At 37.8% G+C, this 27066-nt stretch overlaps 2 protein-coding genes across 5 annotated transcripts; both read left to right on the plus strand.

Annotated features, from left to right (window-relative positions):
- Positions 1-7086: 7086 nt before the first annotated feature.
- On the plus strand, positions 7087-13584 carry LOC102692089 (C-C chemokine receptor type 4-like). The gene is made up of 3 exons (XM_006635580.3): positions 7087-7212; positions 10347-10394; positions 10836-13584. Exons 2-3 carry the CDS (start codon positions 10369-10371, stop codon positions 11887-11889), a joined length of 1080 nt encoding a protein of 359 aa, XP_006635643.3. The 5' UTR covers positions 7087-7212; positions 10347-10368; the 3' UTR covers positions 11890-13584.
- A 3853-nt stretch (positions 13585-17437) lies between these two features.
- Positions 17438-26900, plus strand: LOC102691889 (C-C chemokine receptor type 4-like). Of its 4 annotated transcripts, XM_015356929.2 has the most exons (4): positions 18301-18385; positions 21703-21890; positions 24653-24705; positions 25103-26900. In XM_015356929.2, the coding sequence occupies exons 3-4, from the start codon at positions 24677-24679 to the stop codon at positions 26154-26156; spliced, it is 1083 nt and encodes a 360-aa protein (XP_015212415.2). In that variant the 5' UTR covers positions 18301-18385; positions 21703-21890; positions 24653-24676; the 3' UTR covers positions 26157-26900. The 4 variants fall into 4 exon arrangements, with proteins under 4 accessions (XP_006635642.3, XP_015212417.2, XP_015212415.2 ...); XM_006635579.3 differs by lacking the exons at positions 18301-18385; positions 21703-21890 and adding an exon at positions 17438-17830; XM_015356931.2 differs by lacking the exon at positions 21703-21890 and having other exon boundaries at positions 18284-18385.
- Positions 26901-27066: the final 166 nt, after the last annotated feature.

Raw genomic sequence — 27066 nt, forward strand, 5'->3', positions numbered from 1 at the left:
TGTTAAGAAAAAAATAAGAGCTTTCATTCATTGTCAGCGTTAAACCTCTTTGACGAAAATATTGACAAAATGAATTGAAATGTTCAAAGCAAAACTACTATTGAATTTCTTTTGATTGCTGGTGGTTAGCATTGCTGTGCTTCAGCGCTGGGACCCCCGGGTTCAATTCCTAGGCTGCTGTCTGCGTGGTGTTTGTATGTGCTCCCCGGTTCGTGTGGGTTTCCTTTGGGTGCTCCAGTTTCCTCCCACAGTCCAAAGACGTGTTGGTGGGTTAATGGGCTTCTGGGAAAACAGACCCTGGTGTGAGTGTGTGTATGAATGTGTCCTGCAATGGACTGCTGTCCCATCCAGGGTGTACCCTTCCTTGTGCCTGTTGCATGCCCGGATAGGCTCTGTCTCCCCATGGGCCAGTATCAGGTAAATCAGTTTAAAATGGGTGGATGGAGGCTATGTAACCCCTGCGTATAACAGGGATCTCAGCCACCCGGCCTGGGGGAGGTCTCCTTTAGCCACCTGGAAAGTTCCCTGTTGCGTGACACCGGAGACCCGGGTTTGCTCCCGGAGCGGCAGGGGCGGGAACCCCAAGAGCCGGTACATGTGCATTAATCCTTGTGGGGTGAACCGCTGAGAAGAGGCGGTTTGCTATCCTGTCACCAATGCTGCTAGACTTATGTATATCATTTTCAGGGTTTATAGAAAAAACTATAGGTCCCAGTGGAGTATTGTATAAGGTATACTTCCCTTCCATGTCGGATTTAAAGACATGTCTTTAGAATAGAGTTATATTCAGAGTAAAATAAATTTGATGATAATTAATATATCACAAGGAAACTACTATATAAAGTATGAAAAATACATTTATAAACTCTGAATTGGTCTCTAATGTTCCTACATTCTGTTTGCACAGCACCTTATTAAATCCCATGCCTTGCCTCTCAAGGTGATATACAGTATAAAGATTAGATGAGAAAACATGTTTAAGGGTTTGTAGCGGCAATGCTTATTACTAAGACAGAATTAAGTGCTGCTGTGCTTTTCCCAGGGAGGCCCCATTTCTCTATCAAGTCTGCGGTCTAAGCCACAGAGAAGCCATTAATGCTGTGTACTGTTTCAGGAATGTTAGCCATCCTGACACGGAACAGTTCCCAGGATGGGGTGCGCCTGAGTAGTCATGATGGACGGCCATTCCTGGCTGTGTAAATGAGACTCTAAGCACGTCTGGATAGTTGTCCTAGAGTCAGAGATCGTGGTCAATCATCCCTAAAGTTGACCAAGCAATCAGGAACCTGCAGGCCATGGTCACCCCACCTACCCAGCAAACTTTTGACCAGTCGCCAGCCGTATTGTTCTCCAGTTAAAAGGCGATGCACAGACTTTAGGGCTGCTCCTCCGTCTGCTCTCTCTGACTTAATCACGTGACTGCTGGTGCTGTTGTCTGAGTGTGGGGCTTGCAACCTTGTTCCAAGCGCTGAGCCAGAGGAAGCCGTACAAGAAGACAGAGTTCTGCCTGAGGTCAAGTCTGCAGCAAGGACTTCACGAATGCTACTAGACCGCCATGGACGCCCGCCTGATCAATGGAGCATAGGGCTGGGACTTTGTCGCAACTGGATACTTTTATCCAGAAGTAGCCGCTACAACGGGAGCAGAGAGTTTCCTAATTCAGCTAACTAGCAGTCCCTGGAGAACCACTGCTGGCTCGAAGCCAGTCAGCTGATCTTCGCTGTTCATGCCAGGAGATATAAATCCGTACTGGATAAGTAAATCCAATGTTTTACATTGCTGTTCGAGAATTCAATTGTATCTCAACACAGGCTGATATCAATTTAATTCATATAAGTAGTGTACTATATTTACTTATATATCATTGATATATTCAATATCTGTTGAACACCGGACAGGAGTAATGTACAGAGTAATGTAAAGTCAGAGTAATGTAGAGTTAACATCAATAGGTTGAAGTAGGGAGGACTCTTTCAGTTCTGGAGTGGCTCTGGTTATTGTGAAGTACTGTAGATAAGATAAGATAAAATAAGATCACTTTATTAGCCATATACAATTTCTTGCATTAGGAATTTGTCTTTTAGCATACCCCAGCTTGCTCTCTATGAGACACACAGGCACACAGACAGGGAGAGAGAAGCTTGGGGTCATAGCATTTTTACGGCTATAAGTGCTGTTAGGATTCCTGGCAATCAAGTCCTCAGTGTCAGAACAGGTGGAAATGTACAGTACTGTATCACCAGGAATATTTCCATGACTTCTCTGCCAATATGAAGGTTACAGCAGAACAAGAGCTCCAGTCATGTTGGTCTTCATGTTATTGGATCAAGACTGGATTCTTTAACGACATGTGTGGAAGATGATATGCATTGGGTTTTTTTTGCTATAAAAGGCATCGAGAACAGGGGTCTACCTTCTCCTGAACATTCTCCAAGTCTTTTGGTGATCAGCTAATTGCAACAGGAGCAGGATAGTGAGAGGATAGAGCATCACCAAGCACCTGGAAGGGCATTTCATCACCTTCTGGAGGGCAGTCTAGAAAAGGTGCCCTAAACATTGTCTTATGACTTTTTACTGATTGGCCGTGTCCAGAAAGATCACCTTTCATTGGATGAAAAGCACATAAAAGAGCATTAGAATTTGGAAACTGAAACCTCAAGAACCTCATTAACTACCCAGACATTAACATTTTACTGCATTTGTGGCCCAAGAAATCTAGTTTCAAAGTAAACAGGAAGAAAACTGATATCGACTACTGGCAGATAAAGGCCATCAACCAACCCAGATGGCGAAAGAATATTTGAGAAGTAACTCAGCACTTTGAGTGACAAACGTATCAAGAGGAGGAAGAAAAGTAAAAGCATCAAAGAGCAGTCCCCACGACTGGACAGTAAGCTCCCAGGAATCTTAAAAGATATCTCAACCAGAGAGGTTGGGGATCCCATGTAGGTCTTATCAGTCACATTTGTGGTCTATGGAGGACAATCATGTACCAGCCATTGCGAGCCCATGAATATTAAATACCTTTTCTTGCTTGTCAGGATCCCCTGGTGATTAATGTATTCAAAAATAAGATCATTAAAAAAGTTAAAAGTTAAGTTAAACTAAAATGAAAAATATGTACTGGCTCAGAATTCACACAGGGTAAAATAATTCTATAAACCAGAACAGATGTGCTGTGTGAACAGATTTATTTAAATTTTGTAACTCCTTCAAAATTGTGTTTTTCAGAATTTATTCAAATACTGTATAATGTGGGCTAGCAATTTTAATGGTGAGACATTATGATATTTTAAGCATTTATTTGCAAAAGTACCCAAGATTGTAAGACCTTTAGAATCTACAGGTTGTTTCCACTGGGGGCACAGAAATCACCAAGGGTAAGCTGTTATATTTATGATCATACAAAGAAAAAGGGCCAAATCATTTTCATCATCCCCCTATCAACTTTTCCTCACTCAACTGTCATGGTTTCTAAATTTTGTCTGAAATGTTTCTTTTAGATTGTCCAGCAGCTCTTTATATGCTGGTTTGATTTGTTCCTGCATGTTGAACAAACAAAAAACTTGCCACTTTCACATTTCATGCTGTGACAGAGATATTCCAGTTTCAATCTGAAATAAAGTGAATCGAAAAGAAGAAGTTTAATGTTTTGAGATATAAACTCATCAATAGAGGCTGTATTTTTATGTGGTCAGGAAGAGCGTTCCAAAGATGAGGGGATTGCCACTGAAAAGGCTCAGACCTCTAATGTGCGATGTGAAGACCTTGAAATGCTGAGGAGCCAAGAGCCAGAACAGTGCAGTGAGTGAACTGAGATGTGTGGGGAGAGTAACTCAGGAGACAGGACGTGCAACACCTGGTCGGTAAAGAAGGGAATTTTCAAGTCTGTCCAGTAAGAGACTGGTCACCAGTGTAGGTTTTTAGTGGATGTTGACATCGTATTTTCTGATACCCTGGCCTAATGGCAACATACAGTACATATGAATATTGAAAAGGTAAGTGGGAAGTCTGTGTGAAAAACACATAAAACCCCTACCTAATAGCTGCCTGCCTCCTTGAAGTAAGACTTCATGAGGAAAGGCAAAATAAAATTTAAATGAAGAAAACCTGTTGGAAATATTATTCTTTTTGTATAGCAAGGCCCAGAATTCTATATAGCCAAATTCGTGGTCTTACACATTGAATGACATGGGTTCTTGAAAAACTTTAAAAAATATCTACACTTATTTTTGGTTTCCTGAGACTTGGCATTTTCTCATGAGTTTTAGGTCTCATTTTTTTGTGATAAAATATGTTCTCTTAATATGCCTCTATGTAATCTTTGTTTGTTTTGTTTTTATATCAAATAGACAAACATGGGAATTGTGCTATATTTGAGTTGCTGGCCATCTTGTCTTAGAGATCCCTTCAGGCCACTCAGGAGAGAGCACGACCTTTCAACAAGTTAGTCTGAGCACATACTGTAGCATGTAACTATATAACTGAGTGTAGATGATGCACTTCTTGAGAATTCCTGTTTAATTATATTTGTGCTCCAGAAACAAAGGCTTCCAAATGCACTAGACAGATCAAACTCCGTAAAGGACAACTGTGTGCAGATAAAGTCACCTTGAACTTCTGCAACAGAGGCATCTTTAAAGATCAGTCCTCCCACATCTTTGAAAGATGAAGTTGTGGAAATAATTTTGTTTCATGTGAAGTTGCAAATGAAGCAAAGAAAGTGGTTTGGGGTTAAGGTATTTGCTTCTGAACCTGCTCAGACAGAACATTTCCCTAACTTGCTCATTCACTATTTATATATGTACTTGTCATAAAAATGAAAATGAAGGCACTCATGCATTTTAAGGTTACCTGTAAATCATACAACTATGAGCCTTCATAAATACTTTTAAGTTGCTGCAAAATCTAATGATAGGTTAACTTAAAAATACATTTATAAAAGTTTCTATACAGACTTTTGGTTAGTATAAGTACAGAAAGGAATTCCTGATCTCCAAACTGAATTCCAAATTCATTTTTTTTTTCAGCTACACGAATAGTTCAGCTTTTATTGTCAGGTTCATCTTTTGTGCCTCATAAAGATTACAGAATTATTTTTATAAGGCAAATACAAAAAATGTGACTCATCATTTTATTGCTCCTGTGCTTTCTCATGCAAAAATATAGACTAAAATTGTTTAAAAAAACCTGAACATGTTGAACAAACAAGCGAATACATGAAAAGGACAGTTACATTGATTCTTATACAGTAGGAAAGACGGACATTTATATGCTCAGAGAAAACAAGACTTTGAGATTAAGAGAATTAATATGGTGTCAAGCTTTAAAGTAAATTTTATTTCAACAACATAACCTTTTTTAATCAATAAGGAAAACCGGGTCTATGCCGATGTAAAACTAATGGAATGATATGGATGCCAGTCCACATGCGGTAGAACGCTGGAAATCCCATTACGGAGAATAAATAGCGAAGAAATACGTTAAAAACCCGTAGTTGTTCTGCCAGGTGGCAGTATGACTGATTCTTCAGATTGTCGTTTCCATTGAAAGAAATTGCAGTCCATTTTCAACATTCGTTTCTGTTGTGCAACCACCTTTTTTTGTAAAAGTGGATGTAAGCTGCTTATTAGCGAGATTTAGATTAATGTTGACTATTATAATTAGTAATTACAATGATAATTAAATACTTATTTTAAAGTTTTAACAATATTTTAAAAAATAAACTATACAGTTTTAAACCTAGTGTATGTTTAAATGAACGACTAGTCAAGTATACAAATAACAATGAAAAACGTTTAAGCAATTCTAGTGTTATTTGATAAAATATAGCCAAAATTAATTAAAAACATCTCCAATAGGCGGGTTCAATCCAATTTGTTTTTTAAAAACGTATTTAGACAACATAAACCATTTGTTTTTAAATGGACTACAATTGTTTTTCCAATGGAAACGGCAAGCCGATAAATCAGTCATACTGCCACCTGAGAACAATTACGGGTTTCAAGGCACTTTGCTATTTTTTTCTCCTTAATGGGACTTCAGGTAGGCGTTTCTAGGACTAATCTGAATCTGTAAAGAGCAGATGGTTCATCTAACAAATTAAATGATCTCCACTGAAACTGCAAAATCACACGATAAATCAGCATTTCTGAAATAATGAACCTCTCGCTTACAACATACCGAGAGAGCAGCAGACTGAAGTCAAGATCAAACTTGAATCAAAAATCAATGGTTTTGCTACTGGAGCTGCTCTCAGGCATGATGATTATGTTTACTCAGCCTTTTTCAAATGACATTCTAGATACTTGTGTGATCCAGAATTACAGAGAAAAAAAATAAAAAAAGGGGGCAGGAAAATGTTTAAAATATAAATATATTAGCCAGGACAAAACCCATCAAACACAAATCACATTCCTGATCTCTTCAGGTAGACATTTCAACAACAATTAATGTACATGTGAGAATGCAGCCCTTTGGCAACCACACAGATGTAATCTATCATGACCTAAAAAGCAGAGTTGCCAATCATCAGCCCAGTGCTGTCAGTGAGTAAAAAAATACTCATTCCCACACAATATACTCATGCTTTCTGAATTAATTTCAGATTAATAGCAAAGCCCCAAAACCTCTTCAGATGTATTTAAAAAGGAAATTACTTTACAGCCTCTCATGAGACTGAAAAGTAAATAAGCTGACAAATCTTTTAGGGGATTATCTTCAAATACCTTAACAGATATCTGACTCCTCTTTTTTACTTGGCTTTATCATTAATTTAATCTAGTTACATAGCCTTTAATATTTTGTAACTTAAATATTATAGTAGGAATAATTAAACACCAACTAGAATTTTTCACCTACACTCCTCCTAATTATAATTTTCTTAATAAAATGAGGTTACTTTGGGCAGCCTTCCCACCTAGATACATCAAGTAAGAATAACAAAATATTCCAAAATGTATGGATTACAGAGAAAAAAATACCAATTTATTGATATATCCCTCCAAGTACATATCATTTAATCATTTCTGTACTCTTTGATCTTGTAGTCATATACAGTACTTTTCTCTGCTACATCAGTGTAGGTGTACCTACCTCTGGCTACCTTAAAATAGCACTAACAAAACAGGAAGTGCATTTCTCAGCTTCTTCATGAGCTTTGAAGGCTTTGAATTTTATATTCTACTGGGACACATTTTCATCCCTTTTATGGTGAGTATACCTATTTAAAATATAATTTAATCTATTTCACCATATTTGCCTATCTTACCTGTTTACCATAACTGGTATATTCTGCTGTTTACACTGAAATACCATAGAAAGTGGATTTAGTAGTTAAGTCTTCTTGAAATACTAAAAATACTAAAAACTGACATTCAGTTTCTGAAAAAGTGAAAAAAATTAACAGCATCTGATATCAGTATGGTCTATTAAACCAATATCAAAGATAAACATAATATTGACAAGAAGACATTATAGATATACATGTATTATTATTTTTTTATTATAAATGTTATGATTCAAGACAACCAACAATTCAGATGCATCCGTAGAGGAAATTTAAAATAAAATGAAATACTATTTATGATCTACAGGGGATTAAAGAGGGAAAGTTATTTTGTAACCTATCAATGTTTTAAAAGCTTTATAAGTAATCAACAAACAGGATGTATGTACATTTTAAGAAAAAACATGTTCTGGTGAATCTCCTTCCCATTTAATGTACAACGGAGTTGGATTGTTTGAAATAAGGCTGTCATAAGGTTTCTTAGTACTTGCACTGATTGTGCATTTAGTTTAGTTTACAAAAGTCAGCATACAACGCTCAGTGTGTGAAAATCAGGGCTCAGGGAGACGGGGGGCAAAGCCGAGCAATGACAGCCCTCACCCAGGGGACAGGGCAGAGAACGCAGGTTTCCGAGGTGGAGAAACAGACCACGAGAGACCACGGCATCCAACTCAAACTGGTTACCATCCAGCAGGTGGAAAAGAAAAGGAAACACAAAGTTTGTCTTTTACAAAAGTGACCCTGGCATTGTATCGTGCTACACAAAATGCACAATCGAGTCAGCCAGAAAAATAATATTTATACATAGGTAGAAGTGGGCGAGAAAATGTGGTATTTTTATATACCAATCTGCCAGTTTCAAAAGGTCTGATTACACTATCTTTTGGTTACAGATCTGATTTAAGCCTGTTATAACGTTATTTGTGATCATGGCATTATTTGTAGTGAGTAATTTTGAGGAATTGACACTGAGGTATTGCAGAGACTAATATAGTGTAAAACTGATGAGGGAGACCTTTAAATATGACATTTTGTCTTTGACTAAGGATGGGCACTGTGCGCTCAGATTGAAAAACTGGAAATGTAACACCAATTCATAAAACCAGAAACCCATTGACCAATTAAACTCTTCTAATACAGAAGAATGACATTTCCGGAGATTGTTAACATGGATTTAGAAATGCGAGGTCTAGATTCACTCACCTCAATTAGTTGAGATAGTTGAGAACAGTTGATATAGCTAAAGCATATGACATATTTAGATGTATAAAATGGCTATGGTCCTAAAGAAAAGGTTTACTAACAAATGACAAAAGCTGTAAAAAGCAAATGTATTGTATGGGCTGGGATTCAATACTGATCAACAAATAGGAAACAGTGAATCATTGTAAGACACATAACTATGTGGAGTGGTGAACCGCAGGAATTTTGTGACATGTTGCTCTTCCTGATCCTTATCAACATCTTATGGTATACTTCGTGCACTGCATTTGCATTTGCAATAAAGATACGGGAAATACGATCACAGAAGCAGTGGGAAACAACTTACAGGTAAGACTAAGATACGATCTTGAATTTGGCAGACACTTGGCATTTGATATTTAATGTTAACAAAAAGGCTCCACATAGGAAGTAGGAACAGACAGTAGCTACGCACACTGTATGGATGTTACAATGGCAACTCTACACATCAAAGTGATATGGGCGTTTCATGTAGCTCTTTCTCTGTCCTCATAAACACAATGCAGGGAAACAATAAAAAAATGTTAAGGCCAAATGTTTGAGTATATAATAAAATGTTTCGATTTAAAACGAGGGATATTGCATTTAAGGTTTACAATGCATTAGTTAGACCTCATTTAGAATAGCATCTTCATTTTTGTCACCACAGCACAAAAATTATATTGTACCTGGCAAATTGTTAGATTAAGAGCAGCAAAAATGATTAATCTCATTGGATTGTCATATATAGAATTTTTAAAATAACGTTCAGCAAAAGTGTTGACATAAAGGAGATGGAGAAGAGACTTCATCCAAGTTTTTCTCTAAAGGGAACAGATAGGTTAGCACTGCAGCCTCACTGTCCTCGGTTCCATTCTGGACTGGAATTTCTTTCGTGTTGAATTTGCTTGTCTATTTCACATCTGGATGGTTTAACATGTTTACATTTAATAAAGATATCACATGAGATAAGGAGGACAGATATGTTGATAGCTATTTGCCAGTACTAGATTTCTTTCAGACACACCGAAGTGTTGTTGAGGATATCTAACTATAACTGTGTGTAACCAAAAGCAGTAGACCTTATTTACCAAACACTGAACACTTCTGGGGTAAACTGGGAAAGGCAGTAATTTATTGTTCAAATGTTGTTACAGTACTGAGCACTGAGCCATACACTGGATGATGTGTAATACCAGATCACTGAATGAAATAAGAAGGTTTATTATAAAGGCACCTAACCCATCACAGAAGGGTTTCAGAGGAATTCGACACTTGCAAGATTAAAATCTATACATTAGTTAAAAATGTAATATCAGCTTTGGATTGTTCAACTGGATTTTATACCCTTGTGGGTATTTTATACCCTTGTGGGTAGCACTGCGGTGCAGCGGGGAGCAGTCCAAAGACATCCTGGTAGATGAATTGGCTTCTGGGAAAACTGGCCCCTGGTGTGAGTGTGTGCATGTCTGTGCTTGTGTCTGTGTGTGTGCTGGACCGGCGTACTGTCCAGGGTGTATCCTGTGTTGCGCCCATTGCTTGCTCTGGTTGACCTATGACCCTGAATTGGAAGAAAGGGTTAGAAAATAGAAGGATACAGATTGCTTAAAATAGTTATTTAATGCAGGTGATTATGTAATTACAATGGCTCCTTAAATAGATGTGAAGGTGACGACATGGTATATGTAGAGAACATAAAAAAATATGTTTATGAATACTGTACTTGATCTCTTTGAAAGAATATGATAATCACTTCAGAGTAGATGAAGTAGAGGACAAAAGGGAATTAAATTGTTTCGATGTGTTATGAGCTAATTATTGTTTCATGTAATTACAGACTTGACCACTGGTGTGGAAAAATGACCATCCTTATTATGGAGAACAGGTGAGGGGACAATTTCTGCTGTTGATATTTCTATGTTTAACCAAAAAACTGATTTAAAAAAACTCATTTTTTTCAGTTGGTTATCCACAACACTAACACACATAACATGAGATTTGACGTGATAAATATTTAACCGGTTTACTTCCAAATGACAATTGGATCTCAGGAATGGGAATAATATCTTCCAAAACTTAGCACCTTTTTATGTAAACTGATAAACTTGATTACATATATTTTACAGATATGTCATGTTAACCAAAACAATATTTTTTCAAATCTCGTATCAGTTTAAACATTTTCATCTAATTAACAAGTTTGACATCATGGAATCTAATTATAGAGGAATTGCTCTTCTTAATCCAAATGGAATTTGATTCTTTGTTAATCTCTTGTAACAGGCTCCTTGTCGATAATTGGGTCTAATTCAGTTATATTTTACAGCACTCCTGCGCAGATGCCTTCAACCAGTGAAGACGAATACAATTACACCGAAATAGACTACAGTGGCAACTACTTGCCATGTAAATATGAAAAACATGGAGCTGCCTTCCTTCCAGCAGTTTATTCTGTGTTGTTTGTAGTTGGGATAATAGGAAATGCTCTTGTTCTGTGGGTTGTGCTCTTGCATGTAAAGTTGAAAAGCATGACTGATGTCTGTCTTCTTAACTTGGCCATCGCTGACTTGCTGTTAGTTTTCTCCCTTCCATTCCTGGCTCATAATGCCCGAGACCAGTGGGTGTTTGGTGATCCCATGTGCAAAATACTCCTGGGTTCTTACAACATTGGTTTCTACAGTGGGATCTTTTTCATTACACTGATGAGTGTAGACAGATACTTAGCAATAGTCCATGCAGTGTATGCACTGAAAGCCAGAACAGCAATATATGGAGGAATCGCAAGTGTGGTCACCTGGATAGTTAGCATTTTGGCTTCATTTCCTGAGATCATGTACATTACAGTTAACCTTGAGGAAGAGAAATCCAGATGTCTGCCTCTGTATTTTGAAAATAACAAACAGCCCCTGAGGGTATTTAGTGCATTTAAACTTAATGTTCTGGGTCTGCTGCTTCCTTCAGTCATCATGGTGTTTTGCTACTCAATGATCATAAGAAGGCTGCTCACATCCATGTCAGCCAAGAGGCATGCCATCAGACTTGTTCTCTGTGTAGTCATGGTCTTTTTCTTCTGTTGGACTCCATATAACATTGCATGTTTTTTTAAGGGCTTACAGCTTCTTAATATTGGCTACTCATGTACATCCAACAAGATACTTATTTTGAGTCTCCAAATAACTGAAACGGTGGCCTATTCGCATAGCTGTTTGAACCCCTTCATTTATGTTTTTGTTGGAGAGAAATTTAAGAGGCACCTCTCCAGGCTAGTAGCTGGCAGCATTTGTGAAAACTGTAAAATCTTGAAAATGTATCTGCCTTTAACTGCAAACTCTGTGTATTCACAGTCAACAAGTATAGGGGATAATTCTACTGGGTTATGAAATACTTTTTTAGATGTGGATTATACTGAGGATTGCTGAGTTTCCAATAAGCAAAGGCCAGCAGGGGGCTCTCACCCTGTGGACCATTTGGGTTCTAATTCTAATCCCATTGGCCCTTACTAATCATGGCCTCCTAATAATCCCCCTCTATGAATTGGCTTCATCACTCTGCTCTGCTCCCCACTGATAGCTGATGTGTGATGAGTGTTCTGGCGCACTATGGCTGCCGCCGCATCATCCAGGTGGATGCTACACATTGGTAGTGGTGAAGGGGAGTCCCCATTACCTGTAAAGCGCTTTGAGTGGAGTGTCCAGAAAAGCGTTATATGAGTGTAAGCAATTATTATTATTTTTATTATTATTAAGATGGTAGTAATTAACCTTACCCGTCACCAAAAGCCATGTGGCAATGGTGGGGGTGTGTCCAATGTGGAGGCGGAGCCCTGCAGGAAGCACGACGCCTCGCCTTTGTAGTGTAGTCCAAGCTGTCCCGGCTCCTAGATGTTGAGCCCCAGCTGGGAAGGTCCTATAAAGGCACACTAGATACCCCTAGACGGGACGAGCAGGGCCACCCCCCCGGAGTGGGGAGTTTTTACACTGACAGTCCCAGGGGGGTTGCACCCGTGTATGGCGTTCTTTTTCTTTGTGCCTGTCCCACCACGTATTTTCACCAGGGCAGGCACGCCTTTGTCACACACAGAGTTCTTGTCTCCCCCTGTAAACAGGGTCAGTCCAGGCTGGTCCCTGCTGTGCTAGCTAGCGGCTCTTCTTTTTCCCAGGCTGGACCACATTAAATAGGGTACGCCCAGCCTGGAGGTCGCGATGCACAGCAGTACACCTTTATTTTTGCTTTTTTTTTTCATTTTTTACCCCTTTTGAGTGTTATTTTATGGAACCTGCTAACCTCACACCAGTGCTTCCGTGCCTCAGTTAGGGGTGTTGACCTTTTACAGGCGCTCGCCTCGGCTCCGCCCACTCCCGCATTGTCACAGACACCAGTCGGCTATGTTTACCGTGTCGTGTATGTGTATGTGTACGAAATGCTAAAAGAAACAAAATAACGGGAGGCAAGAACTATGTTGCAGGCTTCTCTTGTCATTTACTGGACTGCACAGAACTTCTTTCCAATTACACATTACATATACTGTAATATAGCCTCCAAGGAGGTATACATCCGCCAAAGGAAATAGATCCAGTGAGCAAATCTACATACATTACAACCATGAACAGTTTTCATCTCTGCATTTTGTCTGCAATGTGAAAAAAACATTTTCTAAATAGATTGAATTCTTGTTTTTTATGGCTCTGTATCTGTCCTCTTCTTGTTTGTGTGCTTGCTTATGATCCTTTGGGTTGAAAAGTGTTATAAAACTACAACAAATAATTAAGTACAAATGAATGTTGCAAAAGTAAGGGAGTGTTATAATAGACATTGCATCTATGAAATGCAGAAGAAATCATCTTATTATGTGTGTTTAAATGATTTCAGCTTATCGTGTTTTAAATTATCTGCAGCATTCATATGGAAAGACTTCTGTCAACTGCCCCAGTTTGCCATTACATTTTCATGTACTGTAAAGCCGTGTATATACTTGTGGAAAAACTAACTTTTGAAATCTTTCAAATGTAAAAAGTATATTTACTGCATACAGTATATTTTTAAATAAAAGTCTTAAATCTTCTTGAAAACCTTTAGTCTTCTGAGTTTGTCTTCCTTTCATTTACTGTACATGACCTCCTTTCTTACAACCAAACTCTCAAAGAAAATTTCAGTTTAACTTGGTAATAATTTAAAATTAAATTTAAGATCTTGGGTTAAATTGTGCCATCCTCCCACCTTGTGCCTATATACAGTACTTGCTAGGATAGGCTTAGAAAATGGATAGATATATTTTGCCATTCAGATACATTATAAACATTATATTACACAATATTTAAGGATTGGATTCTTACTTTATAAATTCTAAAAATTATTTGCTACAGCAAATAATATTTTTCTGCTCTTTGTGTCCTGAAGATGCATGTTTGTGTAATTATTGCCTTTGGATTCATACAGTGGTTACAACCAGAAGCTCTTGTCTCACAGCCTGTTGTGGCAAGACATACTTAAATCTTCCTCCTGTTAGGGTTGTCAAATCTGTAGCCTTTCATTTCGTCATGCAGGACACTACTATAGAACTTGATAGATTCAGTTTTTTGTGGAGTATTTTATAGCCATCTCCCAGTGATTTATTCAGTTAATGACACCTTATCGTCTTCATTGAAAAAACATTTTATATGTTTAAATGGTTCAAACAATATGATGTTTCTTCTTGCAGTTTCAATACTTTAATAAGATTGTGTCCTTTGTAAAGGATACCTGTCAGTGTAACCTTTGTACAAGAGAAATTCAGAAATAATAACATTGAGAGAAATTCTGAAAGCAAACAGCAAGTGGTTATTTTTCTAATTTCCATAACCAAGTGGGTGTGGGGTATAGTGGTAACTATGGGGAAAATTCAGATTATTCATATGCAGTTGTTAACATTTACTTTGGAAAAACTCTGTCATGCTGATGAGTGTTGGTATTTAAAGTCTGTTTATTTATGCCTTTTAACTTGACTTTTGTAAGACCACTGAGGTTGGGTGCACATGTGGTGAGGATAGTACATCATCTCCTCAGTATCATTAAACTAAGTAGCCTTGCGCAAAAAGAAATGTGTCAGCCAGGCAGTGGCAGACTGGCCTCCTTGCCACAAAAGGTGCAAATGGATGCAGGATTATTTCAAACACAAAAATAATGAAGCTGTACATGATCCCTTATATCTCTACTCACCATCTCTCACCCTATGTCCACTCTCCCTCAAGGTCTTGTTCTAGCCTGCTCTTTATTCCTGTGGTGTCCTGCAAGGTTAACCAACAGGGGTCACTTGTTGATAAATAAAGAGCACAGCAATGTCGAGGTGTTTGCTTGCCATATTAAAGCCTTTTCATCTGTTTCATCTGTGTAAATGACATGCTGTGATGAAATGTAGCTTTTATTTTCTTTTGGAGCAAATGAATATTAGGTCCTAGTGATTCGATAAGCAGTCACCTCATATGGCAATGTGACAGAAATCCCACTGATGCTGTTAGTTGTTACAGTGAAGTAGAATACCAGTAATTATTCTTGCAATTTTATATGGAGTGTGATACTATTGTATATGCACTAATATTCAATAGTGTATTTCTATGAAAAAGCTTCAGTCCTTAGTTTCTTCTGGAATTCAAGAATTGACCACTTTGTGCCTTGTCAGAAAACACTGTTAAAGTTAGTAAACTTCACAAAAAAATATGGTTAGCCACAGCTCTAAGACGTGAGATAAAAAACGATATTTGTGAGATGGGCTACATGAACGAAGTATATAGTTGTGAAGCAGGAAGTGCAGCGTAGTTTCAGGTAGGTTATCAACATTTGCACTTGCCAGCTTGAATGCCTTACTTAGAAGGTCTGAAATAGATGTGTTGTTGTCTGTGTGTAGTTGTCCTTGGGCTATGAGGCAAGTACAGTAAACATAGATAATCAAAGGGTGCTCCTAATGACTTAATCTTGTTAATTAACTTCCCTATAAACCATTAGGACAAACCATAAAGAATAAAAATTCAACAGTGAACAGGCAATCCACGGAGAAGTCATTCAGATGGCCTCTTCAGGAATGGTACCATAGAAGTATAGTGACAAAAACGAAGTCAAAAGAGGAGGAAAGAAGTCAGAAGAAAGGAAGAAACATTGTCGATCCTGAGTGATGGGAGAATGACCTTTTCCATTTAGTCTTAGAAACAGATTATATCCAGGTAATCTGGGCACTATAAACAGTACTAGACTCTGAACTGCTCTATAAGAGCATTTTAGGAAATTCAAAATGTTTATGTTGTAGAATCCTCAGGCTAAAACATCTCTCTTCCTTTATAGATGCATCGTTTAAATAGTGAAATTGTTCTACATTAAGTTGTGTATCCATGTGTTAGAGAGGGAGGTTTTATTTTTTGATAGATACAGTTTTTTTTTCTCCTTGGCCTGTTAAGGTGTTTTGCTATGTCTTTAGATTGTAGGGGCTGAACTCTAGATCTAAAGTAATTAGGATTCAGAAACACACATATTGTACATATTGGAGCTGTATACAGGGAAGCTGTTGAATAATAGTGCAAATTAAAAAAATGTTTATTTGGGACTGGAAATTATTTAATCACCAAAATAATCAGAACTGTGCCAAGGAATTAAACAACAAATGTTAAATGATGAAGCATGAAGAATCTCATTGGGTTGCTTGGTCATTTATGCTAATGATACTAAGGTAAATGTGAATTTTATATAAGTCCATGTCTAGGAATAATGGATTAATATTTGTTTAATGGGGGTATTAGAAAGTATATTAAAGAAAGCCCTCAACAGACTGATTAAAACTAAGATTCAAATATAGAAAGAGTGGACAGTTGAAAAAAGATTTTGCAATTGCCACAGCTGTCAGAAAATAACAAGGCAACACAAGCCCAGAATAATGCAAAATAAATGGATGTTAGATCTACAGTATAGTACATAGATCTCAAGATCCACTGGGATCCATTTCAGGACCATTGCTCTTGTAATTCTGTTTAATTGATAAATGTTCTGGAATGATTAGCAAATTAAATTTTCAGATGATGCTGTTACAGGGTGGGGTACAGTAGGTGACAATGGAGGTGTCTAAGAATCTACACACAATGGGTAATACTTAACTAATGTCAATATTTCAACTTCCTAGAGCTTCAGACCAAAAGATGTTTATCTAGTTGTGTCTGGTGTGAGACACATTGATCAAATGAATCTTCAGATTTACCTGAGTAAATTAAGTTCTGGGTAAATGAGTGTCAAAAGTGTAGGATAAAACACAGAGGACAGAACAAGAAAACAAGAACAAAAATAAGTCAGACCATAAGAGAAAAGGAGGCAGGAAGAGATGGAACTTGAAGCTTGTGCCAGGCGAGAGTTCCTTGTTTGAGATCATCTGATGAAACCTGTGTGAACCTTGCTAAAGATAACTTGCTATTCTGTGTTTTTAGGGAACTTGGATTGCCTGAGTGAAGAATACTTCTGTTAAAAACTGCTGTTCCTGGTTGGTGTGTGCACTTTTCGAACAGGGAGATAGACTCCCATTTATTTTGTGGCATCCGGATAGGAGAGAGAAAGATTAAACAGCAGGTTGTATTCTATTTAGTTTAGAAGGCAGCTTATCTCTTATTTCAGTCTTTCATTCATCAAAAATGAGGGAATATATTAGATAATTGGTATTTAAATTTGGAATAAGAAGATGTAAAGACCGTAACATCAGAGGAGTGATTAGGGGTTTTAGAGAAGCAGACAGATTGTGATAGAGCAAGCTGAGGCTTAGTTAAAGCATCTTCCTTCACTGCAGTAAATTGGACACACCTGCTTTGATTGACTGATTGGACTGAATTCCACTGAATGGAATTCCACAGGCAGGAAAGGGATCAGCTGATTGGCCCTGTGCTTAATTAGGGCATTCCTCAGGAGTAGCACCAGTCACTTTATGTTTGTAGTTGGAAAGTGGGTGGCAGTCAGTCTTGGAAGAGACTAGGAATATGTACAGTATCTCCTAGCAAATGGAAGACTGGCTGTGGAAGGGTGAGCCTAATGGAATGTGCCAGGGGTCCTGGAGTAGGAATGGGACAGGATTCTTCCTGGGAAAAAGAAGACTGTCCATGATTGGGAGAGTCCCAGGGGTCCCAGGCAATGAGAGGAAAGAGTTGTTTTATGAGGAAGAAGAGAAATGGAGAATTCAGAAGATCTTCAGAATTTGTCTGTTCCAGCTCTCTCAGTGGAATAGAGGAAATGGTATTCACCTTCCCTCTCTCATTTCACCATCTGATCAGCAATAAGGAACTCCCCCAGGAGGTGAACCATCTCATTGCTGAACATCCTCAGGTATCTCACTTTTGCCTTCTTTCAAAAATTCACAAATCTGACGCCTAGTACATGGCTCAAGTTCAGTTTTTAACGTGTTGCACTATTATTATATTCAATAAATTGTACATCACCTTGGATAAAGGTGTCATCTTTATTATTACCAATAGTAAAAATTAAAAACAAGTTAATGGTGAATTCTCGGTCATAAATGTCTTATGATGCATGATCATGCAGCATAAATTAACCATTTATTACCCAGTGAAGGTAATGAGTACAAAAAATGTATATATTTGAAGTTTGTGATGTGTCAATGCTAGTACATAACTCATTAAGAACTAACTCATGCTACAGTACATAACTGATACCTAAAAATAAACATTGCCAATACATTACTGTGTGATTTCCTGTCATTCACATATGCTTTGAACTTCAAATCTTGTACCCTGTCCTTGGGCTACAATACCACTGGTTACCTTTAAAATATCACTTCAGCGAAAACAGGAAGTCCATTATGACAGCTTCTTAAAGGCTTCGGATCTGAATTTCCTGCAGGGCATTCTAATCATATTTAAGGTGAGTTAACATGTTTGAATTATACTTGAATATTTTGTAAACCTTATTTTTGGCCATGTAACTAGCTGCTTAAGTACTCTGATGAGAGCTTAATCTAAGAAAACACAGACATCCTGCACCCCTCGCTGTTATCTCATAAAATCAGCAGTGTTTAAATAAGTACTCTGCTTTGTTATCTGTTGATGATGGTAAATAAAATCAGTATTGCTATCTTCCATAAAGTAGTGCATTTTTCATCTTTGATTTTTTTTTTCATAGGCTGCAGATATGATTCTACTTATTCATGGAGAGAAACAGAAAAGCTGATAGACTCTTTTCTAGGACTAATTCTGCCAGGACTTTAAAAAATGTGTGTGCTTGATTCAAATGCTTGAATACATCAAAATTGAACTACTGTCCTCATGAAGTTAAGAGGGGTTTAGTAAGTTAGTAACTTTAGTAAGTTTTCAAAGGAATATTGACTAAATTTACAAAACAAAAAAATAAAACATACTATTAAACTTCAGCTGCATTCCATGAATAACAGGGTCACATTGCTTCAAAGGAATGTCAACCTATTCTCTCAAAACTGAAATATACAGTATGAAATAGTTTAAAATGTCTGATGCACAAATGTATATGTTAAATGCAAAAAAAGAACATTTTGACACTGATCAAAAAAAGGGTGGTGCTATTCTGTTCAGTGAGCAGAAGAGAACCCATGCTTCATTTTGCTCTTCCTCTTTCAGAGGTTTCAGGACTGATAAGGAAGATTTCTCAGCCTGGATATTCAATCTTCCTTATAAAACAAAGTAGTTATTTTTACATTATCTTTTTGAAAGAGCTAACTGTTCTATGCAGGCTTTACAGTACTGTTTGAGCTTAATTCACATGTTATGAAAGTTTATCTGCAATCATTCATAGATGATTCATAGTTTCTGAGTTTAATTCTGAACCAGGGAAGCTACAGTGCCTGTGTGGAGTCTGTATGCTCTTCCCTTGTTCCTCTGGTTTCCTTTCACAGTCCAAAGACATACTGGTGGGTTTATTAGCTTCTAGGAAAATTGACCCTGATGCGATTGTGTGCATGTCTGTATCTAATCCAGGGCATGTCCCTCCTTCCACCAGTTGCTTGTTAGGTTATGCACTTGCTCCACCACAACCCTATACTTGATAACGTGGTTTAGAAAAAGGTTGGATGGATGTCGACTTGAGCGCTAATCTGAAGGCTTTCATGTGGTTTCTCGGGTACACACAATATATTGTTTTGTCATTATTGCAGTAGCACTGAACGGAACAGAATCGACAACAAACTACAATTCGCACAATTGTACAAGTGTACGAGTCCCCTGCATAATCGCACATTTAAAGAAGTGCAATAGTTGAACTATTCCTATATATATGGTGATTGTGATATTAAATGGATCAATCCTCTGCTAATTTGTCAATTAGCAATGAAAATTTCTCCCATTATTAGTAGTAGTAATTGTAGTAGCTGGGTATCATACTGTTGCATGCAATCAAGAGGGGGATTTGTGTTTTACTCTAGTAAAACGCCATAGTTTATTTTGACGGTCGTGCTCGTGATCATGTGTCATAAATAATACAGATTTATATAACAAACTACTGCATGCCTGTATAGTGAGCTAAACAACATCCACCCACATTTCACTTGCCAAAATTAAAGACTGTACATAGAATACAATTTAGTAGATACATTCGGTCCTGTTCTGGTTTTGGTAGATAAACATGATCAATGTGTTAACAGTCCCTATCTGTGCATTTGCTTTGACCTCCTGCTGTATATTATAACATACAAATGTGTTGTTGATACCATAATTAGTTAACTGAGAATAACTAGTAACATTTATAGTACTGACAAAATAGTATGTACAGTATATGTGTGAATTACAAGATAAGACCTGCTGGTGTATGAACCATTTTATTGATAAAGATAGTGTCTATCATTACAAAGTCGGTAATATCGAAGACTGAAAACCTTTTCTTTTGGGCGGCACAGTGGTGTCGTGGTCAGTCCTGCTGCTTCTCAGTCCAGAATGATTTTGGTTTATGATTTTAGACCATAGCACCTAGTGGGGTTAGCATGTTCTACCTTTGATTATGTGTTTTTTTTTTTTTGACGGGTGTTCCAGTTTTCTCTCCCCTTTCAAAAGCATGTTAGCTACATTAGTTGATGTCCATCTCTAATTTATGTGGCTTTGTGGGTCCTCTTTAATTGACCTTACTCCCTGCAGGAGGCAGACCCACAGAACAGGCTCTGTGTTCCTGTGATCCTTGATATGAATAAGCAGATTTTTAATAATGAAAGGATGGATGTTGTGTTGTGAGATGTCTTCTGTTGTATAATGAAGTTTGATGATTTCATTACAGTGAAGGGTGTCAGAAGGTGATAAATGATGTTCTGACAACATAAAGTGTAATGTTTTAACATGAAACTGGTTAAATTATAGTGTCTTGTGTTGGTTAACAGTTACTACAGTGTAACTCTGACCACAGATAATCAAAGATATTCAAATCGTAAAAACCACAGATTGTTGCCTGATAGCTGCCTGCCATTTCTTTCTCTTTTCCCCTGTAAAGAGGATATCCTTTTGTTTTAGTTTGATTACTTATGCATAGAGTGACTACGGCTAAAAAGATGAAAAACGCTTTTTTTCAACTAAGGTGACTTCTTTAGGTAAGGAAAGAAATAGGCAGAAATGTTCAATTCAGTTCAAAATACTTAATTCATCCCCCAACGGTACAATTTAAGCAACAAGAAGTGTGGCATACAACACATGACAAAATATTACTAAGAAAACAAGATGTACATGGCTGATAAAAATGACCGTATGCACAATATTTAAATAAATTTAATATTTAAGGTATTCAAATATGCGCACATTTGTAGAAAAAGCTATATCCCATAGAGATCATAGCAATTAAACCTCTTTGTACTCACTGTTTGCAAGGCTTATGGCCTCTGGAACAAAGCTAGATTTTCTTTTGTCTTGTACTGTGGTCAGTGAAAAAAATGGCAGGAGTCTGGAAGGCTTGCCAACAATTTTAGAACCGAGGTTTACAACATTCTGCAGGTGGATTTTTTTTTTGTCTTTTTGACTGACTGAAGTAAACCAGCAGTTAAAAGAAAAGTCTCTGACCATATACTGTAAGCACTGCTGGGATTTTTTCATAATGACATCTGAGTTCTTGTTGAACTTATCGTCAAACACAGTGCCCAGATATTTGTTAGTGTGAACCATTCCAACAGAATTAGAATGATATTGCTTAGTTTTTTCAAAATAAATTTATTTTGTTTTTGACACATTCTTCTGTAGGTATGAAGTACAGTATTACATCAGTTGACTAATTCATCCAGAATGGGTCCATGTGTTTGCCCAGGCCCTGAGAGGAATGTCATCAGCAAACTTGATGATATAACGATTTTGATAGTTGCGCTGACAGTCAGAAGATGGAGAGGAGAAAGAATGCAGCCTTGTGGTGAACCAGTAGAAGTACAAACAAGGTCAGAAACCAGCCCATTAATAATAAGTACAGTTTGTGTTCAATTAGTCAGAAAACTAATGATCCACATGATAAGTTGATTATCTAATTTGAAACGTGTGATAAAGTTTTCAACCAAAATGTGAGCCTGTATTGTATTAAAAGGCTGATGGGGGGGGGAATCGGCAAAGAGAAGTCTAGCTGAAGAATTTCCCCTCTGTAAATGTAGTAAGAAAAATCTCTAGTAAGGCAACTCCCCTGCTAGGATGGTAGGTGAAGTAGAAGAGATCAGGATCTGAATCTGTTGGAGGCAAAATATGTGATCTGACTGTTTTTTTTCAGGAGGCTTCATCACTACATGAGTATGATTTAAAGACCTGAGGTCACTGAGAGCTTTAGGTCAATTCCTCTTAGAAACGGGTAGAACTGCAGAGTGCTTCCAAGCAGCAGGAACAGTGCCAGGGTCTTAAGAGAACTGGAAACTGTCCACCCAGTTCTTCAGCACCGTACTTTAGTGCTGTTAGACTTTTCTCAGAAAGTCACACAACTATTTTTGATGAGGAGCAAAATTTCCAAACAAAAACATGTTGTTGCTATATACAGTACAAAATCAGACAGCTCACACAGTTTTACTGTGGTCAGTCTTGGCAATCAGCCCAAGTCCCCATTCCCACTTCATGCAGCTAAATCAGACACAGGATACCAAACCCACACAAGAGTGGCTTATGAGACCCTGGCTGTCTTGAGCACAGAAACAAATCTTGCAGAAGTTGCAGATTTAATTTTGTAACATAACATCATGAATGAATGAAGAATGAATACTGTATGCCTCTGGCAATCTGCCTCTCATTTCATCTGGATCTGATGCTTTGTTGATCTCTATATATCTTTTTGACGTACTGTTGCTCACAGCCATACAAGCTGATAGATATTTGCGGTGTTTTCCTGGAGTAAGTGGAGAAAATATACCTTTCAGGTAGGGTCTGTCCACTATTTCCATGCACTAGGATGAATTTACAATCCTAATTGGTATTCATTGCGGACTTTGTATTAATGTCCTGCCAGGCAGTACAAAGCTTGCCTTGCTTAAATTTCTCCTCTATTATATTTTAAGAAATAATATTTGCTTGCTATATTGCATGTTTAACTTCTTTATTTCTTGTTTTCTTTACTCAAGTGATCCACAATGGAATAACCTCTTATTTTTATTAAGAAATACTGTATAATATGTTTCAGAATTATGTATAACATATGAGGTAAAGAGGTTGAGTATAATGAACAAATGAAAGAAAATATGAGACCGCTTTTGCAGAAGTGAAAAGCTCACTTATGTAAACCTGGGTCACAAATTCCTGGGCAGGAGTGGAAAAGCAGTAATCGGTATATTTATTGAAAGGTTTATAAAGAAATTTGGCAAACTTGGGAAGCTTGGAAGAGTGTGTGAGCCAAGTTGCAGGATAAATATGACTTCTGATGTCTTGCCGGTGTAGTACTCTTTGAATTCCAGTGAAAGGAAGTAGATAGAAAGACAACATAATCATTGGGAGAAGAAAAAAGAGGTATTATGGGATTGGAGAGATCTTTGATTTTCACTGCTCTGACATTTTCTGAAGCAATAGGTAAGTCTTCCTGTTTCACAGTATAATATGTACAGTATATTGGCAGGGAAAGTTATGCAGCACTTGTTTTTGATGAGATTGTTGGGCTCTTTTACCACGGGGTACTCTTGAAATGGATCAAATGGGTCTGGTGTTATGAAGCGTCTTTCAGGACATAATGCAGACAGCACAAAATGGAAGGGAGTGAACAGACACGGGGAGGAGACAAGGAACTGGACTGGTAGACGAAGGGGGGGGTGTGATGAAGATGCTTGGGGGGGGCGTGGTCCAGGCAAACTGTCCAAAGGGAATCCAGGGGAAAAACCGGGGTGAAGTCCAAAACTCCAAAAACCAGGAAATGCAGGAGGAGACGAAACAAAACAGTTAAAAGCCGGAACGGGATCCGGTGCAAGGACGGGGATTAAAAACGGGTAACGGGACCAGACGCTCCAGGTCCCAGACTCGGCTGGTTTGGGATGCCGATAGGAGCCCTCGAACCGCGGACGTAGGGCGGCTCGGTGGTAGGCAGGCTTCCCTGTTCCATGGCAGAGCCCGAACCAGAGTGAGTGTCTGGCTTTTAAAGGTTGGCTGGAACAGGGAGCAGGTGTGGAAAATCAACTAAAATGTGGAAAAAAAAGCCGGAGCGCCCTTAAGAGGGAGGGATTACAATCGTGGCATCTGGTATACACGTGCTTCTGGACATGCACTGATAAGTGATGTAGCAGCTATCGTTCAAAGCAGAGTGGCTGGCGTGAATAGCGGTGAGGGCCAGTAAAGAGGATTGTGGACAAAAAGACAAGGTGTTTAGCAGTTTCATTTATAAATCAGCTGACACCATGGCAGAATCAGGGCTGATATCGGTGTCTGATATTGTTAGCAGCTGAAGCTCATTACAATGTGTCAGTGTAAAACAAGGAGTTTTGTATTTACCAAAACAAAACAACTCTGGGTTAAATTAGAGCTACATGCCTTTGTCCCCCAAACACTGCTATAGGTAATATACAAATGCTTTATAAAGTCTATTGTAGGGCAATACTTGGGGGAACTTTAGATATAATAAGATGTCTAAGGCTATTTCAGTTTTCAAAATGTAAGCCTTTAACTACTTATCAACCCAAAATGGCACAGGAGAAAGATTAAAATGAAATTATTTCAATATGAACTCGCATGTGTCTTGGAATTCTAGGTTTTTGACGGCAGTTGTGAAAATATGACCACACTCACACCAGAAATATACAGGTAAGTAGAAAACCTTTTGTTAACATGACTGCTGAAACAGGAGGCACTTCTGTATCCAAATTGTGTGGGAGTATGGAACATGCTGCTCAGTACTCTGGCCTCTTTTAAAAAATGGCTGGATGAGATCATTGGATCAATTGGTTACTAACAGGAAAAATGGGCTGAATGGCTTCTCTTCTGTCTAACCTCCATCCCCTGTGTGATCTTTCTTAAGAACAAACTATTATATGCATATTCCATATTTTTCTACATATACCCCTACATATATGAAATTAAATGACAAAATTTAAGGAATATTTTTATGCTAAATTCAACCAAGTTCTTAGCAGAATCTCAAAAGAGAACTAATTTATTCTAAGATAAAGTTAGATTTATCTAACTCTGTTATATTTTACAGCACTCCTGTGCAGATGAAGACCAGTGAAGACGAATACAATTACACAGAAATAGACTACGATAACTTCTTGTCATGTAAATATGAAACACATGGAGCTGCCTTCCTTCCAGCAGTTTATTCTGTGTTGTTTGTAGTTGGGGTAATAGGAAACGCTCTTGTTCTTTGGGTTCTGCTTCTGCATGTAAAGTTGAAAAGCATGACTGATGTCTGTCTTCTTAACTTGGCCATCGCTGACTTGCTGTTTGTTTTCTCCCTTCCATTCCTGGCTCATTATGCCCGAGACCAGTGGGTGTTTGGTGATCCCATGTGCAGAATAATCCTGGGTTCTTACAAGATTGGCTTCTACAGTGGGATCTTTTTCATTACACTGATGAGTGTAGACAGATACTTAGCGATAGTCCATGCAGTGTATGCACTGAAGGCCAGAACAGCAACACACGGAAGGATTGCAAGTGTGGGCATCTGGATAGCTGGGTTTCTGTCTTCATTTCCTGAGATCATAAAGAATAAAGTTACAACCGACGGAAACAAATCAATTTGTAATCCTCTGTATGTTGATGACAGTGAGTTCTTCATGGCATTCCGTGTGTTTAAAATGAACATTCTGGGTCTGGTGCTTCCATTAGGTATCATGGTATTCTGCTACTCAATGATTGTCAGAAGACTACTCACCTCCAAGTCACCCAAGAAGCATGCCATTAGACTTGTTTTTATGGTAGTCATGGTGTTTTTTGTATGCTGGACACCTTATAATATTGCATGTTTTTTTAGGGGTTTAGAGATTCTTGAAGTATACAGCTTTTGTGAAACTAGTAAAAGTATTCATTTAAGTCTCCAGATTACTGAAGCTATTGCCTATTTGCATAGCTGTTTGAACCCCTTCATATATGTTTTCGTTGGGCAAAAATTTAAAAAACACATCTCAAGACTGATAACCAGCTTACCTTGTGTAAACTGCAGAATACTTAAAACCCATCTGAATTCAGCCACAGGTTCGGTATACTCACAATATTCACTGTCAACAAGTATAGCTGAACAGTCTACTGGAATTTGAATATCTATATATTTCTATACATGTTTTGTATTGTTTATCATTTCGACAAAGATAATCGCTCTATGTTCACCCAGGTTGTGTATTTGCTCTTAACATTAGTTTGTTTTTTTTAATCGTTCTTGTTTCAATAATTAATTTAGGGCAGATTTGTGAATTTGCACTCATCTGCTAGATCAGTTAACTTTATTTTTTTATCCCTTGTTGGTATTGTATTTTATGATGGAACATATGTACACAGATCCCATAATCAACATCAATGTACTGGAGGTTACAATAGTTTCAAAGTAAACTGAATACTTTTACGACAGGAGCAGCTTGATCAGTAAAAGCATTTCCTCTGACTCTGAGCACAGATTGAGCTCTATGTCCCACATACCCTGAGCTTGAGCCGTGAGTCATGTCCTTGTCCAAGTGAGACAGGATTCCAGAAATGGCTGGACATGACACTGCTGAAGATATGCTTGGAATTATTAAACCAGGATGTCTCATGTTTCTGTGAAATATTAACACTTCTTAAAGTGTCATTGCTGTACCAGAGCTCTCGCCTTAATACCCAACGCTTGTTTTCACTATCTCCGATCCCCTGTTTCAGACCTTTTTGGGTCTTTCATGTGTAAAGTGTTATACTATGATAATTATGTGACAATCAGGTATATCAATGTTTATATTTGTACATATCAATTTTTAAATTATAATGAGTGTGATGTAATTTGTCAGTTTTAATAAATTTGTTTAATTAGCAAATGTCTTATGACTATCTTTTGATTCTGAAACCAAGTCTTTACTAATCCATAAGACATTTTATATGCTTTGATCCAGGCTAGAGATACCAATATCATTGACAAAAACTAAGCTTATCTAGTTTCCAATATCTCTCGCATTAGAGGGGTGAGAGAAATTTATCCAGATG

Source organism: Lepisosteus oculatus, chromosome 10 (assembly GCF_040954835.1).
Source record: "Lepisosteus oculatus isolate fLepOcu1 chromosome 10, fLepOcu1.hap2, whole genome shotgun sequence".
NCBI classification, from domain to species: Eukaryota; Metazoa; Chordata; class Actinopteri; order Semionotiformes; family Lepisosteidae; genus Lepisosteus; species Lepisosteus oculatus.